The sequence below is a fragment of the Coffea eugenioides genome, chromosome 3 (genome assembly GCF_003713205.1).
Source record: "Coffea eugenioides isolate CCC68of chromosome 3, Ceug_1.0, whole genome shotgun sequence".
Lineage (NCBI taxonomy): Eukaryota > Viridiplantae > Streptophyta > Magnoliopsida > Gentianales > Rubiaceae > Coffea > Coffea eugenioides.
Window position 1 is genome coordinate 46,496,051 of NC_040037.1, and position 19,361 is coordinate 46,515,411.

General features: G+C 31.9%; 1 protein-coding gene across 1 annotated transcript; it reads left to right on the forward strand.

Moving 5' to 3' along the window:
- Positions 1–16,723: 16,723 nt before the first annotated feature.
- Positions 16,724–18,755, forward strand: LOC113766765 (disease resistance protein RPS2-like). The gene is made up of 2 exons (XM_027310920.1): positions 16,724–17,057; positions 17,221–18,755. The coding sequence occupies exons 1-2, from the start codon at positions 16,724–16,726 to the stop codon at positions 18,753–18,755; spliced, it is 1,869 nt and encodes a 622-aa protein (XP_027166721.1).
- Positions 18,756–19,361: the final 606 nt, after the last annotated feature.

The following is a 19,361-nucleotide window of genomic DNA, read 5'->3' on the forward strand; positions in this document are numbered from 1 at the left end:
GGCCCACTAGTTAAGCCCAAATTAAATGGGTTTCTTGAGTTATAAGTTACCCAAAATGCAGGAAGATATCTGGAAGGTTTTCTTGAAGACCTAGCCTACATAATTTGGCTATAAATAAAGGTCTTCCCTCAAGGCAAAGATATAGAAAAATCCCTAACATTCGGAGAAACTCTGTCAAATTCCCTCAAGAGCTTTCTTCCTCAAATCCAAGTCCAAATCAAGTCAAACAAATTCTCCTGCTATCGGTGTTGAAGACTCGAAGTTCCAAGTGTTTGACGCCATCATCAAATCAACCGTTTTCTACGCCGAAATTGTAGGAAACACCTTTTCGATTGTAGAACAAGTCTTTTCGACCCTTCAATTGAAGCTATTCGAAGAAAAGAATCAGGGGATTAATTTCTTTGATTCAAGAATTTTCAGAGATTGTAGCCTACTTATTATTTAATTTAATAAATTTGATATTTGTGCAAGTTTTCTTGTCTTTTATTTTAGGCAACAAAATTTGTGCTTACAAACCTATTTAATTTTGAATTTAAAATTGTATTTGTGAAGCTATTAACATGTTGCATTGAGGTGGTGACTATGTCAGAAATTAAAAAAAAGGAGAAAGAAGAAAGATCAACGATGAAGATAAATAGAAGGAAAAACAAAAAAGACAAAAAAAAAAAAGAAGAAAAGAGCAGGGAAGGATGGACGAACAATAAAATAAACTCAAACTATGTCAGGTGTGATTTTCTTTACTTTCACAATGAGATGCTCTTACATGAACTAAGGTATGGCAAAAAAAAAATCTATATCTATATGTATTAAAGGACAGATTTTTTAAAAGGAGCCTCCACAAGTATTAGAAATCTAAATCCATTTTTATTATAATTTTAGATTTATTTTAATTCAATAATTCTTATCGCTTCTCCTTATCCCTTCCCACTTTTCAATTTACTTGGTTCACTAGCCTACAAAATCAAAACTCTAAAATTTTAACTAATGGATAATACCTAGGGATGGCAATGGGGGCGGGCACCCGCGGGAAGGTCATTGGGGCGGGGGGTGGGGGGAATTTTTTCCCCCCGTTTAGAAACGGGGCAGGGGTATACTCCCCCGCCCCGCCACCCGTTTGAAAATATATATATGTACATAATTATATATATATATATATGATGATATTATCAATTATACTACTAATTATACATGTCTATTAATAAAAATTATTAATTATTTATACTAAATTTATTAATACATTTATGTTAAATTCCTAACTACACTTAATACAATAACACTTTTTTCTAAAAAAAATTACAATAATAATTTAGTGATTGTATTTGTATCAAAAGTGAAAACTTGATTATTTTAGTTATATTTGTTTTATCATATTAGATTGTATTCAAATAACCTTTGTTTATTATTTTTATGAGTTTCAATTGTGAAGTTATAATGAATAATAATTTGGTGATGTGTTGATATTTTAGTGCTTGATTATTTGCCCAAATTTAATTATAATGAAATTATATAATAATTTTTTTTAACCCCACGGGTGCCCCCGCGGGGGAAGCGGGGCGGGGGGAATTAAAATGCAATGGGGCGGGGGTTGGAGGAGGTGTCCCCCGCCCTATTGCCACCCCTAATAATAACCACCCCTACAAAATCACATCTGTAAATCCCAAATCATGTTTGATAATTACTACTGACACTTACCATACGACTGATAGTAATAACTATTTGATAATTTAAGAAACTCACCATTATGAAAATCACATATCAAAAATTTAAAACCCGTTTTAATTACAATTCCCACAATTTTACGTATCTTATTGTCATAATGTATTTTATTCTCATAATCATTCACAAAACTAACGATCACTAATCCATTTTCATTTGTTATCCATACAAATCAAATATAGTGAGAAAAAAAAGACTACCTATCATACTTTCACCATGGATGAATCCCACCCACAAACATTTCAAATCAGTGACGGAACTAGGATTTTTTTCTTGGAGGGAGGGCCAAAATTTTTCCTAACAAAATTATCTTAATAGGTTATGTTAAAAATAATTTTCATCTATTTAAATATATGACATCTAAAAACATCAAATATTAAATTTAATTATAAAGGTATGTAAAAAATAAATAACTTTTTTGAACAAAAAAATCAATTCAAAGGTGGTTAATTCATATATATATATATATATATATATATATATATATAAACTCTCATAATATAAACTAAAATTATAAAACATGAGGGGGGCAACTTTGTTTTACAAATATATTTACACATTACGAATTTAAATTTTCAAAACTTGGGGGAGGGGGGCACACACTAGTATTCAATGACTTTACCCACAACTACAACTCTCTTGACTTTATCCTCCCTAACCCTATATTCCTATCTTTATATTCCTTTTACTATTTAAGATTCGTTACCTCACTTTTACCATTTCCAACTCTATATTCCTATCTTTCTATTCCTTTTTATTATTTAGGATTCGTTAGCTCACTTTTCATGTGTTTTTTTTTCAAATAAAAAGTTAATTAGACTTATTGTCATCAAGGAAAGTAATTGGGTAGAATTTTGGTGAAATACTACTATTTTTAATGATGACCACCAAGATAATTGTTTAAACTAATGTTTGTTTTAAATTTTTTGATAAAAACTTCAAAAAAAACCATATAAATGCCCCTTTTATTAATTTTAAATTCATATAAAAATATTGTTTTATGTGAACTTTTTGATATACGTGTTATATGAAAAATTGTCCAAATTATCCAAATGAAGTTTTGCCCATGTAAAAAGTTATCTAGATGACGTTGTATGTCATGTTTATTTCACTAGTTGAAATAATCGTTTAATATGATAAGTTTAAGGCTAAAAAAATTGATTTACTTGCAATAGGTTAAATGGTTAAAGAATGGTTATAATTTGATATGTCATCTGAATGTTTGACAAATCTATGTATATGCTGGAAGGAAAGTGCTAAAAATGTTACTATGTAAATGATTAAAAAATGGGACTAATCACATTATTCCTCAAATTTGGCAGATCAATCTTTATTAATCAAGGAGAAAAATGGTTAAAATTGATTTAGCTGCGATAAGTTAAATGGTTAAACAATGGTTATAATGCTTGGCCCGTTCGACCCGAAAAAGCTCACTGAGCCTAAATTTTAATTGGGTCGGATAGAGTTTGGGCCTAAATATTAGAACTGAATTAAATGTGAGCCTAATAGGCTCAAGTCTGATTAAAACCCGACCCATATATAAGTATAATTATATATATAATATATATAATAATATCTATAAATTATAATTATTTATACTATATATAAAGGGAAAGGAGAGGGTTTGGGGTAAAAAAACATCTTTCACTTTATATACTTCCTAAACTACCCATGATGAGGGAATTTTGGTATAAATGAAAATCTATCTTTGATAATTATCCACTACCAATATGATTTTTTTATTGAGTAATATGTATTTTTTCATATTCTATTTTTAAACTTATTTAGTAAATCTTAATTTTACACTCTCAACTAGTGTGAATACCTATGTTGCGCACGGTGTTGATATTATTGAAAGAAATTAAAAGAGAAGGTGAAATAAAAAAAAAAGTAAAAAAACGTTGTACGAACATAATTTAAATATAAGATTTGTCTACCAATGGTTCAAAGTATGATAAAATGTGTACATCATTCGAGAATTGCATTTTTGCTGAAGATGGATCTTGAAATAATAATAAAAATTTATATTAGAAAATGAATGATATATGGATAGAAATGAATGTAATCACATGCTTTATTTGATTTTAAAATGAAATGCTTACAAACATTATGCATTCGATTTGATAATCTTGTTGTTATATATATATATATATATATATATATAGCCATTTCCTGCTATTGTTCCCCTCCTAAGATCAGGTTCTTACGCGTCACTCACCCGTCCGCCATTGAAAACACCACTTCCTGTTTGACTTGCATGTGTTAAGCATGCCGCCAATGTTCAGCCTGAGCCAGGATCAAACTCTCCATGAGATTCATAGTTGCATTACTTATAGCTTCCCTGTTCGTAGACAAAGCGGATTCGGAATTTTCTTTCATTCCAAGGTCATCAATTACTGATGTTGGTAACTGACCCAACAAAATTTCATGGTAATTCAATTCGCGACGATCATAAATAGAAAGTTCATATTCTTCAGTCATTGATAAATAATTTATTGGACAATACTCAACACAATCACCAGAAAATATACAGACTCCAAAATCAATACTATAATTAAGCAATTGTTTCTTTCGAATATCGGTTTCCAATTTCCAATCAACAATGGGTAGATCTATAGGATGAGCCTCCACAAGCGTCATAAATCTGAATCCCTTTTTACTATAATTTTAGATTTATTTTAATTCAATAATTCTTATCTATTCTCCTTATCCCTTCCCACTTTTCAATTTACGTGATCCACTAACCCACAAAATCAAAACTCTAAAATTTTAACTAATGGATAATAACCACTTTTGCAAAATCATAACTACAACTCTCAAATCATTTTTAATATTTATCACTGACACTTATCACACGACTGATAGTAATAACTAATTGATAATTTAAGAAACTCACCATTATGAAAATCACATATCCAAAATTTAAAACCTGTTTGAATTACAATTTTCATAATTTTACGTATCTTATTGTTATAATGTATTTTGTTCTCATAATCATTCACAAAAATAACGATCACTAATCCATTTTCATTTGTTATCCACACAAATCAAATATAGTGAGAAAAAAAAAAGACTACCTATCATACTCTCACCATGGATGAATCACACCTACAAGCATTTCAAATTAGTGACGGAACTAGGATTTTTTTCTAGGAGGGAGGGCCAAAATTTTTCCTAACAAAATTATCTTAATATGTTATGTTTGAAAATCAAAATAATTTTCATCTATTTAAATATATGACATCTAAAAACATCAAATATTAACTTTAATTATAAAGGTATGTAAATAATAAATAACTTTTTTTAAGAAAAGAATCACGTCAAAGAAAAACACACACACACACATATAAACTCTTATAATATATACTAAAATTGTAAAAAATTAGGAGAGCCAACTTTGTTTTACAGATATATTTACACACTATGAATTAAAATTTTCAAAACTTGGGAGGGGGGCATGGCTCCCACAAAACGAAACCTACACCACAGTGACCCCACTGAAATACTTCAAAAGGTTCAGTAAGTTTACTTCCAAGGAAGACAAGTCTCATTGAACATTCTTTTGTAGTACAAACTTCACAAAATTCGACAGAGTCAATTAAACCACCAAATTTGGCTTTTGCACTGAAGCTTGATTGGTGTGAAAAATGTTCGCACTTTCGCACAAAATTATCAAATCGAATGCATAATGTTTAAAAGTATATCATTTTGAAATCAAATAAAACATATTATTACATTTATTTTCTAATAAAAATTTCTATTATTATTTCAAGATCCATATTCTGCAAAAAAGAAGTTCTTAAATGATGTACACATTTTATCATACTTTGAACTATTGTTAGACAAATTTTAGATTTTAATTATATTGATACAATTGTTTTACTTTTTTTTAATTCACCCTCTCTTTTTATTTTTATTTTTAATAATGTCACTACTGTGCATAGCATGGGTATTTACACTAGTAAAAACAGTATTGGTGCACAGGGAAATGTTTTTCTTTTATATTGTTTTAACAACATATGTACAGAAGAAAATGAAAGCTACAATAGTGCTAGAGGCATCTTTGTCATTTTAGTTGATTTGGCAACATAATTATCTTGATTATTGTATGAAAAGTACACAAATTTAAAGTTAGAAATCAAAGTGAAATGTACATTATATTTTTAGAGAGTTCTGCAAGAAGTAAACCATTTGGTCTGGGAGTACCAATGTCTTCTTTAATTTTCCAATCCTCAAACAATAAATGTATATAAATGGAAGGCATAAAGTGGCAAAACACTAATGTCATGGGCTAGAGTGCAAACTAGGAAATTAACAATATATATAGGTGAAAATGGCGTTATATTTGAAACACTAATCAACTCTCATTTTGTTTTCTCCTACGTTGCCAAAGGTGGGCCATCATCTATAGCCTTAACGTATTAAATGATGTTTTAGTTCAATTATTGATTAAAAATGAACTAGAAGAGAGATAATCTATAATTTAGTACATACCAGGAAAGAGACGTCGTTCTAATCAAATTTATAAGGTCCATAACAACCATTGATGAACTGTCAAAAAATTAACAACATGCTTATGCTAATTAAACAAAAGATTATTTTGAGAAAAATAGTTAACCCTTGTGTTATTTCAAGTTGCCTATGGTGGAGTATAATTTATAGATTTAACGTATTCAATAATTCTATAGTTCAATCATTTACAAATAATAAGCCAGAAGAAAAGTACCCGACATATTGATCCATGCAGAGAAAGAAATGTTGTCTTCATGAAACGTTTAAAGGCCAGGAAAACCATTGATGAACCATCTAATCGACAAAAACTCTTTATGCTAAGTAAACAAAGGACATCTCAAAATCCAAACTATAACTATGAAAGGATGAAAGGATAGGGGTGGGGAAAGGGCGATGTGCGATAAATACAAATGATATTGGTAAAATTTGACATTTTGAGTTTTGAAAATTTGAAACAAATTCAATTCTGAAGTCATCAACGTCCAATTGTTTACTATTTCAAAATAAAATCAATTGCAGTAATGAAATAAAACATTACTGTTTATTGCACAGGCAATAGGTGAGTTTTTTTTTCCTTCCTACCCCAAACCATCTACAACCCTCTATCCACCCCCTTCCCATAGCCACCACCAGCAGACGGTAGCACCGCCCCACCCCCAAGATCAGAGTTAACCATGAAGACTAATAAATACCAAAAAACGACTTAAAGCTATGTTTTCAGAACCGGACCGGATATCGACTCGGCCGAGGTCAGGGGTCAGGGGTCAATGGGTTCGACCGGGGGTCGATAGGGGTCGAACCGGATGACGTCATAAATAAAAATTATTTAAAAATTAAATTATTGTATATAAAATATCTAATAATATATTGATATTAATAAAGATATATTCATATATATTTGATGTTTCAAATATATTTAACAAGAAAATACAAAGAAATTAGAACAATCAAGTAACAATTTATATTATTTAATAAACATTAGCAAGTTTAGAATTAAAATTATGGATTTAATTGAAAAATAACATCAAATTTTAGGATAATATTTATAAAGTATGAAATATTTGAGGTATATTAATAAGTTTTCACAATTTAGGGGGCCAAAATATAATATTAAAAAAGTTTGAACTTTTTTTACAAAAGCTCCTGTTGGACCGGTTTTTCCGGTTCTGTACCGGTCAAACCCGGTCAAACCCGGGTTTTGACCAGAGTTGACCGGGTTTTGAATCTTCCGGTTTTGATGATCAACTCGGACCGGACACTTGACCGGTTCCCGGTTCAACCGGTCGGACCGGCCGGTCCGGTCCGAGTTTGAAAACACAGACTTAAAGTCAACAGCAATTGAAAAAAGAAAAAGAAAAAGAAAATCAGCATCAGTAAAGCAAGTTGGATTTTTTTAAGGACAGTGCTGCTGTCAATATCGTCAAAAAGCCAAGTGTATTCCAACCCCAAATTTTGTTCCCAGTTTATGCATTCTTCAATATTCTGAGATTGAAGGAACATAGTGAAATAACTAATTTATTTTTGATACATTATTAATGCAGGCTCATTTAAGCTATTTAAACTTTAATTTTAGTTTTTAGTTGCTCAAAAAAACAAAGAACCTTGAATTTTAATTTATATTGGTGAATTTGTTCACATATTGCATTCAGGTGATGGTTATATCCAGATTCCAAATCAAGAAATGAGAACGAAGAAAAATTTTCGATGAAGATAAACAGAAACAAAGGCAAAAAGAAAAGGGAAAGATGGGTGAATTATAGATTGCTAGGAGCCTCTCTTATTTTGAAATAAACTTGATACACGTAAAATGTATGGAAAAAGAAAAGCAAGGAAATAATAACAGCAGTATAGGTGTACACAAACATGTTTGGCATTTAATTTTGTTTTCACAACACAATTATGCAAGAAAAGAAAACCATTGTAGTGCTAGGGGTATCTTTGTCATTTTAGTAGCTTTGACAACATAAGTATGCTGGTTAGTGATGAAAATGGGTTAATTGACACACACTTGAAAATAGATATTAAAGTGAAAAGGACACTATTCTTTAGGGTGTACTTTAGTTTAAATATCCCATTTAGTCTAGGAGTAGATATTCTTTTTTTCCCTTTTTTTTTAAAAAAATTCAATCCTCAAAAAATGAGTGTGCGTTAATGGAAGGGGTAAAGTGATAACACAACAATGCTAGGGACTACGGTGCAAAGTTGTAAATTGACCTTTTCGTATGGTTAACAATGACATTATTTTGAAAACAGTAGTTAATTATCCTCATTTTGTTTTCAAGTTGCCAAAGTTGGGCCATCATGTATTAGACTTGACGTACAAAATAATTCTTTAGTTCAATTATTGACTTATAATTAATTGGAACAAAAGTAATTAATTATAATTTAGTTGATGTAAACAAAGAGATGCCGCCTTAATGAAACGTATAAAGGCCAACAACCATTGATAAACTATCAAAATAAAAAGCATATTTGCTAAACAAAAGGTTATTTTGAAAACAGAATTTATCATTGTCTTATTTCCAAGATGCCAATGGCGGGCCATCATCTATAGACTTAACGCAATGAAGAATTATTTAGTTCAATCATTCGTTAACACCAAGCTGGAAGAAAATCAATCTTTGATTTAGTCCATGCATAGAAAGAGAGTCATCTTCATGAAATGTTTGATGAACCATCAAAAACAGAACCATGTTTATTCTAACTAAATAAAAGAGATCACAGAAACCAAACCAAACCAAACCAAAATACGTAAGGCTAGAAGTGAGAATAGATCTGAGTATAGTAAAATACTATATAATACAATCGGTAAAATTGAAAATTTGAGTTTCTTGTTTTGAAAATTTGAACCAATTTCCTCTCTTGATTCATCAACATCAAATTGATGTCCATTTCAAATTCAAATCAATTTCAATGTTAAAATAGAAATCTATTAATCGCACATGCAATAGGTCAAAGGAAACTACACAATCTAATGGATAGATATAAAAAGACTTGAAGTCAATGGTCAGTGGGGAATTTTTTTTTTTAAAGCATCAGTAAAGCAAGTTGCATTCTTGTGAAAGAGATACAAAATTGACAACAAACCTATCCACGAAAAGCAATGACAACAACACCAGACCAAATTCTTAAAAAAAGAACATATAATTATACTGTATACCTTGTAATTTGCTAATAGTCAGATTTGATCTCTTATATTTTGAATATACACTTTACCCTATTACCCTTGTGGAAAAAGTGCAAAGTGGCACAAATTCCCTTGATCTATTGTTTTCAGTACATCGAAACCTTTTGGCAGTAGCAACTTACTAATTTGGATAAAAATGATCCTCAATTGGAGGGAAAACCTAAACACTTGTAGCGGATGATATGTCTACCAAAAGAATGACTAAAAACCAAAAACCGATAGATACCGCACCATTGGATAGTTCCTACCCTTGTGGCGTCAAAGCCTAAATTTTTCTTCCACAAATACATTTCACTAGTGGGAAAGTAGGAGGTATTAGGCAGGTGGCCTTAAAATCAAGCCGTTAGTTCCCAAACATTTTAAGGGAAAACTCGTCCTAATGGTTAAAAACAAATCAGGCATTAGTTCTTGATAAGTGTTTATTTTGCATATTTTTAGTATATTTTTGGTGTATTTTCTTGAGTTTAAGGATGAAAATCGCTCTTTTCAGCAACTAGCTATTTCTACAAGTTGAGATTTATAACCAAAACTTGCATTTGAATGGATTAATTTGCAAAATGTGTTGTTTTTGCTGTGTTTTGGCACTTGGCTGATTGATTTGATCGAGTGGAATTGAAGCGATGTCAGAAACGATTCAAAAACAATTTGTAGATGAAAAAAAATGAAGAAATCAAAGGTTCTTTGTTGGATACGTGAACCAAATCTATGGAGGAGTCCACCTCTATATCACTCCACGGATCCATTTGATCAAAAGAACAAAAGAAGAAAAGAGAACAGCAAAGCAGATCAACTAATCCGCGGACCAGATCCATGGATAGGTCCACGGATCCTTATTACTGCTGTGCAAGTTATAGTTCAACTTGTAGCTAGTTCACAGAGTCTTTTTGACCAGTTTTTCTAAAGAAATTTCGCTGGATTTGCACAAGGAATCTTGGAAATTTCAAGATATATCTTTTGAAGATTTCAATGGACAACATGCATCAACTTGAACAAGATTGCTAGGAGCTAATTTCATCTAAAAATAGGACCCTTGAAGACATTTTTCCTAACTTTGGAAGTTTAGCATTTCTTAGTTTACTAGATGAGTATAATTTAGTATAGTTTCATCCAATTTTATATATAGTTAAACATAGATGAAGATTGAGACTTGAAGATGGAGAAGATGCTGCTTACAAGTGACAAGGGGTTTCATCTCTTCAAACTCTTGAATTCTTGTATTTGATTCTTATGTTTAATTATAATACAAATTTGGCATTTACTTTTATGTTTTTCTAGTTTTTACACCTAGGGTGTAGATGAACTTCTATTATTGTATGTGATATTTACTTGATTATTTGATATTTATATCTTGTGTAAATTATTTAACACTTTTACTAATACAATCATGATTAGTTAGTTCATTAGTTATGACTATATAAAGATATTGTATCATCAATGAAAATTGAGATTCAATACTAGTTCATTGAAATATTAAAACTAAACTTTCATGTTGACAACAGGATGCAAGAGTAAAACATGTACTATAAAACGCTAACGAAGACTTAAAAAATAAAACCTACTAAAAAAGCACTAATCCTATCACCAAATGACAGAAGAGTTGGCAAGATATCTATGTATGTTTGGATTGAAGATTATTTGAAGTGTTTTTTTAAAATAATACTATAGCATTATTTGTAATGTGATATATGTCAGATCAAATGATAATTAAAAATTTTTTGTAAGTAGTAACATAATATCCATAAATGAACCAGAACTTGATATGATATTTCTTCGCTCAATCAAAAGTTCCATGCATTTTATTGACTATTGAACTTTTAACTCTCTTATCTCTTGTCATTTTTTGTGAATAACACGTATAATTAAAATTTTATACTGTCTTTATAGCGGGCAAAAGTATGAATCTGTAAAGAATACTTCCAAAGAAACTTTCATACTTCCATCACTGTTGGTATATAGGATCTGCCAGTGAAGGTTGAGAAAGTTCATAGTTAATATATCCCAATTTGTCTTTGCTTGAAATATATATATTTCGATAAATTGAGACCACAAGGTATAATTGGTGTCATCCAACTTAATGTGAATATTTGTCATCGATGAATCACTGTTTTGACATAGTTTTCTGGCTCCTAACTAAGACTTCTATCATTTGTGCAGTCAAATCCTTTAAGATGGAGACAATTACACTGTTTCACTATTTCAGAAGATTCTGCCATGGTTTTTGATTCAAAGCTATATTAGAATAGTTCTTGAGTAGAAACCTTAGAATTTCTGCCTTAATACCATGTAATGAAAAGAAATAAGTTTGGGAAATATTTCTATATTTCTCACCTTTCACAAATGATACATCAGGATACTTACAGGTTTATACTAGGAAAAGGTACAATGAATCTAGATAAATTTGAATGTATATCTAATCTATAATTGATATCTAATAATATCTTTCAAATTTAAAAAGATATTTACATCTATCAACTCATTCTAACAGTAAATTGGTTTGAAGTGGAACTTGTGAGGCCTCATACCTTGCAGTTTTTTGAGTTCTTAATCGATTTTATATAGAAACTAAAAGGAATCAACAAAACAGTCCCTTTAATTGCTGAATCCTATTTAAAAAAAAACAACTTATAAACCTTACCAACATTGAAAAATGTAACAAGACTTGTGATAGGTGATTACAATTTAAGCCAATTATAGACTTCAAGTCTAAATCTATATCTATGAAAGTGTAATGTCACGCACTCATATTTTGACAACAGTTATGTTATATTAAGAAGAGTCAGCCATTTATTGTTTTAAGTTGTTCCAAAAAATAAGATTTCATAAGGATAAATATTTTCTTAATTACTAAAGTGACTTTTTTATATTTTTTAATAAAAAGATATAATTTCATTCCATGAAAGTTATACTAATTAATGGCAAAAATACATTGAACATGTCATAGATACAATAAATTTGAAAAATCACTAGATCTAATATATCTAAAAAATAATAAAGATTATATCGTGAAAGTCAAACATATTTCAAATCTAGATAAATTATAAGTAGTCCAATGAATATTTGTATATGTCAATAATATCATATTTGCTATCCAACTACTTTAAGTTCAAATTAGATACTGAAATATGATGTTAGGACTCAAAGAATCTCAGATTTGGCATACATATCTGAACAATTCTTAAATCCAATAGGAAATGGCAAAAACTAAGAAAAATTCTCACTAACATACCCAATGAGAGGATAAAACTCTCACATAGAAACCTATGAGAGCAAAAAACTCTCATGGGTAAGCACTAGGAGAGCGAAAACTTTTTGTAGGATACCCTAGAAAAGATTTCATTGAACATAAAACAAGAGCAAAAGGAGGGAGATCTTGATTTGAGGCCAAAATCTCCCTCCCATGGAGAAAAAAGAATTGTTGAAAGGCTTCGTAAAGAGAAGGTAGAGAAACTTTTGTTGAGAGGGAATAACTTAAGGATCCAAAATACTTAGGTCATACTTCTCTTTTACATTAATCAACATTTTTTATTTTCGAATGTATTATAAAACTCTTGAGTATCCTAAATTTTGGGATCTAAAGTATATTTTCATTTATCTACATTTCTTTCATTGGTGAAATCAATTATGTGCACTAGGCTAGTAGCAATGTGCATAATTATGAGAATTTTACCGTCCAACATTATTCAGGTTATTTTATTAATTTTTGTTTTCTCTTCAATTTGATATTAATCAACTAATGATTGTTATTATGTTGATATCTTTTTCCATCATTTTTCCTTTCCCTGGTGTTACAAAAATTACAAGTGTGATTCATTTGTTTCTATCCACTGCCCTAGGGAAATAGCTTTTGCTTTCATTTCTAGCCTTATTTTTCCACAAAAATATCTTTCTCATTGACCCATTTCAACAAAACTAGCATTTAGAATGTTAATCTTTTTTTCCCCCTTCTTCTCTAGAATCGTACTTTTCCTATTGTTAGTATTCCTAGCAAACTATGACAAAGTGTGTTTTCTCTTGTTGTGCTTTTATTATTTTATTTTTTATTCATATACTTCAGTTGCATTTGTTTTTCTGCTAAACTATATTGTTGTGCACAAACACATTATATATACACATACATATGTACATATATATATATATATATATATGTATGTATGAGTGTGTGTGTGTGTGTAAATATACGTGTGCATGTGTGTGTAATCTTCTACTTCCTAATGCCTTTGTTTGATGTTTTCATTAGAAATTAATGCTTTTTTTTCCTTAATTGTTTGCTCCTAATAACCAGTGTTCAAAGCTTAGCGTTATCGATGAGCAACCATCATCCTTCGAGGTCAAGTTTTCTTTTCATTTTCTGTTGTAGTTTTTAGTATCTTTCTCAATCATCAATGAAGAAAAAAAATTTCACTTGAAAAAAATTTCTCACTTCATTTAAGAAGTTGAATATCATTCATAACCATTTTCATGTCTCCGTTAAAAGCAGTGGCAGAGCCAGAAAAAATTTTCAATAGGGGCAAAAATAACTCTAAAATTTTTTACATACTTTTTTTCTATTTTTTTAAGAAAAAAAATACTCACCAACAAGTACAAATGATGCATATATTCCATGAAAAACATAAAATGACAAACTCAAAATTATTAATGTAATAATAATTTTATTTCAAAAAGCAAACTAAACCATTTACAATTGATCATGACTAGTTTTCATATTTTGATAACGGTTTATAATCTTTTCATTTTGAACTTCAAGAAGTATATTTTTCTCAATAAAAGTAACTAAACAATCATTCATCCAAGTGTCTTCCATTCTATTTCGTAACAAATTTTTCACTATATTCATAACTGAAAAAATTCTTTTTACTGTAGCTGTAACAACATGTAAAATGAAAGACAACTTTAGGAGTATATAAATCACTGAATACACAAAACTCTGGAGGCATACTCGAAATTATATCAAATTTTAATGGGCATTATAGAAATTTAAGGGGGCAGTGGGGGCCCGTGCCCCCAGTGCCCCCAGTGTAAATCCGGCCCTGGTTAAAAGAATGTATGTTTTTCTGAAAGGTCCTTGTACATCATTAGTTGTGTCAATTGCGATTTCATCTTCATTCATATGTTCATATATACTTCTAAGCATCCTATGTTTCTTCAATTGAGATCTATTTTAAATGCAATCATTTACAACTAGATTAAACCCATGCATCAATGCAGGTGATGCAAGGAGAGAATATTTGTTGAAAAAATTTGTACGTGTACATGCATATCGTTGTATGTATATATGTGCGTACACAAATATGTGCGTACATACATAAAGTATGTGTGTATGTGTGTACATAGATGTGTACAAATGCATACATGTATGTGTTTAATTATTATGTATGTATGCATGTAGATATGTTTATACATAGACATGTGCGTCTATATGTATCTGCGTATGATGTATATATGATTGTATGTAGATATTATGCATTATACATTTATCTATATAGGTATATACATACATCAACTTCACCACATAGCACACACGTAGTATCTAAGATCCATTTCTACAATCTACTTCAGTAGTTAGTCACTTTCTACATCCCAACCATAAGATAAAGGAGCATCTAGGTACATAGATTTTTTCCCAAACCAGATGATACCAGAAAACCTTTTGACCCCATGATCTGAGTGTCAACACAGATGATTCAACAGTGATCAATCCAAAGAAGCTAGGTGGCTGTATACTCTACTCATCCTCATCAACAAACGGTACAAAGAGAGTAGGTATCTGTTGCATTAGCAACCTGACCTCCTGATTCCTTCTCCTCCCAGTTGGCCATTTCCAAGTTCCCTCAGCAACGCATTTCTTCAATGTATCTTGCCTTTGACATCTGAAACAAGAGAGTAAGTTCTGTGAAAAATGTTGATACAAAGGCCCCGTTGGTTGCCAATTATCGAACCAGAAAAATTCTCGCTGCCATTTCCCACCATTTTCTTAATGAGAGGCTGGGCTAAAACTCTTTAATTTTCAGAATCTTCTTCCAAGGCCAGAGTAGTCACCAGGCACACACAACCCCCAGTTGCATGTGTGCCTGGTGACTTTATATTCCTAAATTAATTGATGAGTTTAGGATCACACTTACCCTAGTTGCACTTTATATTCCTAAATTAATTGATGGACACTATTGCCTACGAAAACTATTAAGTGAGACTCCAAATTACACTCTCTCTTTTTTTTAATTTTAAAGAACCTTTTATTTTTCCTCCTCCAAGGGGAAGAATGACATGAATTCTTACGCAAAAGTAAGCAAAGATGGCTTTTGTTACATTGTTGGCTTCTCTAACATATGTCTCTATGTGTGTGTGTTTAGCCCCCTCTGTGAACTAATTAAATTAGTCCCAAATGTTCCAACTAAACCAAATGTTGTTCCTAAACTGTTTATCGGCGAAAATGATCCGTAGTATTTTCTCTTAAACAATTGTAGTCCTTCAGGTGTTCAATTTTAGCCATTTTGGTCTAAATGTTTTTAAAAAAATTAGTAAAACTCATAATAAAGCTTAAAAAACATTTATTAGAATTATAGAATGGTTACAAAAATTGTGAAAAGCCACAAAATGCAAAATAGAGGTCATATCCTTTGTTTTACATAGTTTTTGTGCATCGAGCAATAGAGCATTGAGTAATAAATTTTACACCTTTCAAGTAAAACAATATAAACTTACAACTCGTATACTATTGTATTACTTACACCATAAAAATAATGGAAACCAAAATTTTACAACTAATTTTTGTAATGATTACGTACAAAAATATGTTGCTTAATGAATGATTATATTTAAGTATAGAAAATAACTAAATGGAGGTCATACACACTTAAAACAGCACCGGATTTGTTCAATTAGCAAATTATTAGGTATATATCTATTTTTTTTAATTTGGTAAAAAATTGGATAGTTTACACTTATATTATATCTTACCGAGTTTCTATGGTTTCCCATTATTTGTTCGTAAGTGTTATAGTTGTTCTAAATTTTTACGTATTTTGTAAACCATTAATAAATTTTCTTACATTTTTATGGACATTGAGGACAATTTGTCGAAAATTATATACTTTAGGACAACATTGGTTTAGATTAAAACATAAGAAACTGAGTTATCCAAAATTGAATACCTTAAAACTTCTTTTGTTTTGGCTTAAGGTTGCCCAAGCACTGAAGACTGAAGATTTATCTCGTCCTATTTCATTCATTCCAATGAATTTGATTAAACTTTTACTACACCGAGTCTGGAACCTTCAAGGACGGCTTAAGAAAAGTTTTTGAGTTTGCAGGATGGCTGTTGATGCCGCACTTGGTGGGTCATCTCTAACATTTGCATATGCGGTTCTCAAAGATTTATGGGTGTACATGAAGCACAGGAGAAGACACGTGAAAGATTTACTCGACAATCTTAAATATCTTGGAGATGAAGCAGGTATTCTTTATGGCCGTTGGCATGACAATGAAGAAGATATCGATCGTCGAGCAGCCTCCATACAGAGAAGTCGACAACATGAAGCGTGGAAGAAGGTAGTATCCCGGTTGTTGGATGATTACAGTAAAATAATTGCGAAGTACAGAAAGATGACAGGAGCAACTGGAAACCAAAGGCGCCAGGAAGCGGAAGGTTCGAACAAAGCGAATGTGGATGAGAGCAGCACAAATGCACTGATCCATGAACTGCCGGATATTTCCCACTTAGGGAAGCACAAATTATGGACCCGAAAGTTCTTCAAGCTTGCAAGGCTCGATAAAGACGTTATGAAGCTAAGGGATAAATTTTGCTTCAGCCCGAAAAGACATACCACTTGCGGATTTAACACGTCCAGTGAAGCCAAAAGCTGTTATAAGAATGGAAGATGCTAAAGACCTAGATGTTGTGCCTTCGCATCAAAACAAACTTGCTGAACTCCTTCGTGAACTGCTGCCCTGTGGAGTTGAGGCAGAAGCAGAAGCAGAAGCAGAGGCAGAAGCAGAAGCAGAAGCAAAAGCAAAATTGAAGAGGATTGCTATCTGTGGAGAAGCGCAAGTTGGAAAAACAAATATCATGAAGAACTTGAATAACTGGTTTGATTCATGCCCTCCTTCAGCGAAACTCGACTACGTCATTTGGGTGACTGTTCCAACTAATCTGCACGAGAAAAAGGATGTCATCAAAACCATACAAGAGAGTATTCTTCGGCGTTTGGAGTTAACTGAGCAGATTAGTACAATTGATAAGAATAAAGATACAATATCTACAGAATTACGTGAAAAATCATATTTGCTGCTTTTTGAGGGGTTTTCTTCATCAATTCAGCTTGGGGAGATTGGAGTCTTCGAAGAACATAAGCACGGGATAGTAGTGATTGAAACTACAGATCCAGTTTTGCTGAGGAGTTTTGGTTTCGACCAAAAAATTAAAGTAGAGAAGTTACCACACAATGATTCGAGGAAATTATTTGATAAGATCATGGAAGGTGAAAAACTAAGTAAAGAGTGCTATGATCTGGTTGGGCTGATTCTTAAAGAGCTTGGCGGGCTTCCAGGGGTGATCTCATTCATTGCGATGTTGCTAAAAAGCAAAATAGATGTAGAATTTTGGGGAACTATAAAGGACAAATTAACAGCAGATGTTGGTGAATCTGAAGATCTGGGACTAGGAGGATTATTTAAGGCTTTTGAGATAGCTTATGAAGGCTTGAAAGAGGATCGTTGCAAAAGTTGCCGACTTTATGCAGCATTGTTTCCGAAAGAATTCACAATTCCCATTAATGTTTTAGTCGAATGTTGGAAAGCTGAAGATTTTCTATGCTGTCCTATTCCTACATTCCCTAAGGCGCGAGGAGATGGAATTTACGTACTGCATAAGCTGACTGAGCTCTCTCTCTTAGAGAACTGTTCTGAACAGTACGTTAAGATGCCAATACTCTTCAGAAGATTTGCAATTCGTACATCTTTCCCTGGGGAAGAAGTTGGAACATCCTATGTCAGGTCCGGCCCAGAGATAGACGGACACCTAACAGATGAAGAATGGGAGAAGGCCAGAAGGGTGTCTTTGATAGGAAGCAGATTAGAGAAATTACCTATGAGCCCGATATGTAAGGGGATATCAACACTATTTCTGCAACATAACCCAAACTTGAGAATCATTGGGGAAACGTTCTTCACAAGTATGAAGAAACTTCGAGTTTTGGACCTGCACAGCACCGGAATACAATTGTTGCCACCCTCTATCTCCTCCTTGACTGCGCTTCGGAGTTTATACCTCAACAATTGTGATGGCTTAACTAAGCTCCCACCTAAAATAGTGAAACTCACGAAGCTCGAAGTTCTTGATATTTGAGACACCTCAATCCATTTTTTACCGAAAGAAGTCAGCAGTTTGGTTGGGCTAAGGTGCTTAAGGTTTTCATTTGCCCCGCCAAAGCCAAGATTGTGGGAACGTATTGTGCGGCGCCCAAATTATTCCACAACAGGGAGAAGGGTAATATTTCCCCCCGGAGCAGCTGATCAGCTTAGTAAGCTCAAGGAGATGACTATTGTCTTAGTAAATGGAAGCAGTGATTGCATTGTTGATCAAATAGAAGCAGAGGTGCTTGAATTTAAGAACAAAAATAATCAGTTTAAGTTAATTCTTCACAAGCCGTCCCAATCACTGGACCAACGGAATCTCGTCCAACTGAGGGGAGAGGGAACAACCCTTCTGAATCAAAGTGTTCCTGCAAGTCATGTTCATGATCCAACAACAGGAAACCAGTCTTCGAGATCAGATAACGAGGTAAGCCTTTCCTACCTGATGTGTTGTACCTTTCAAACAACAAAAGGGGGCAGAATTACTTATCTTACTATGAAAATATTTCTTGATTTTTAAAAATTGGTTTCATATTTGAAAATATGCTTATTTTTTAACCATTTCCAAATATTCTTTAAAAACTGCATTCTTTTCAAG

Bases quoted from the DNA above. Each gene is read 5' to 3' on its own strand.
- LOC113766765 (XM_027310920.1), top strand. From the start codon at position 16,724: ATGGCTGTTGATGCCGCACTTGGTGGGTCATCTCTAACATTTGCATAT. The intron at 17,058-17,220 runs GTTCGAACAAAG...ATTTTGCTTCAG, and splicing joins AAGGCGCCAGGAAGCGGAAG to CCCGAAAAGACATACCACTT.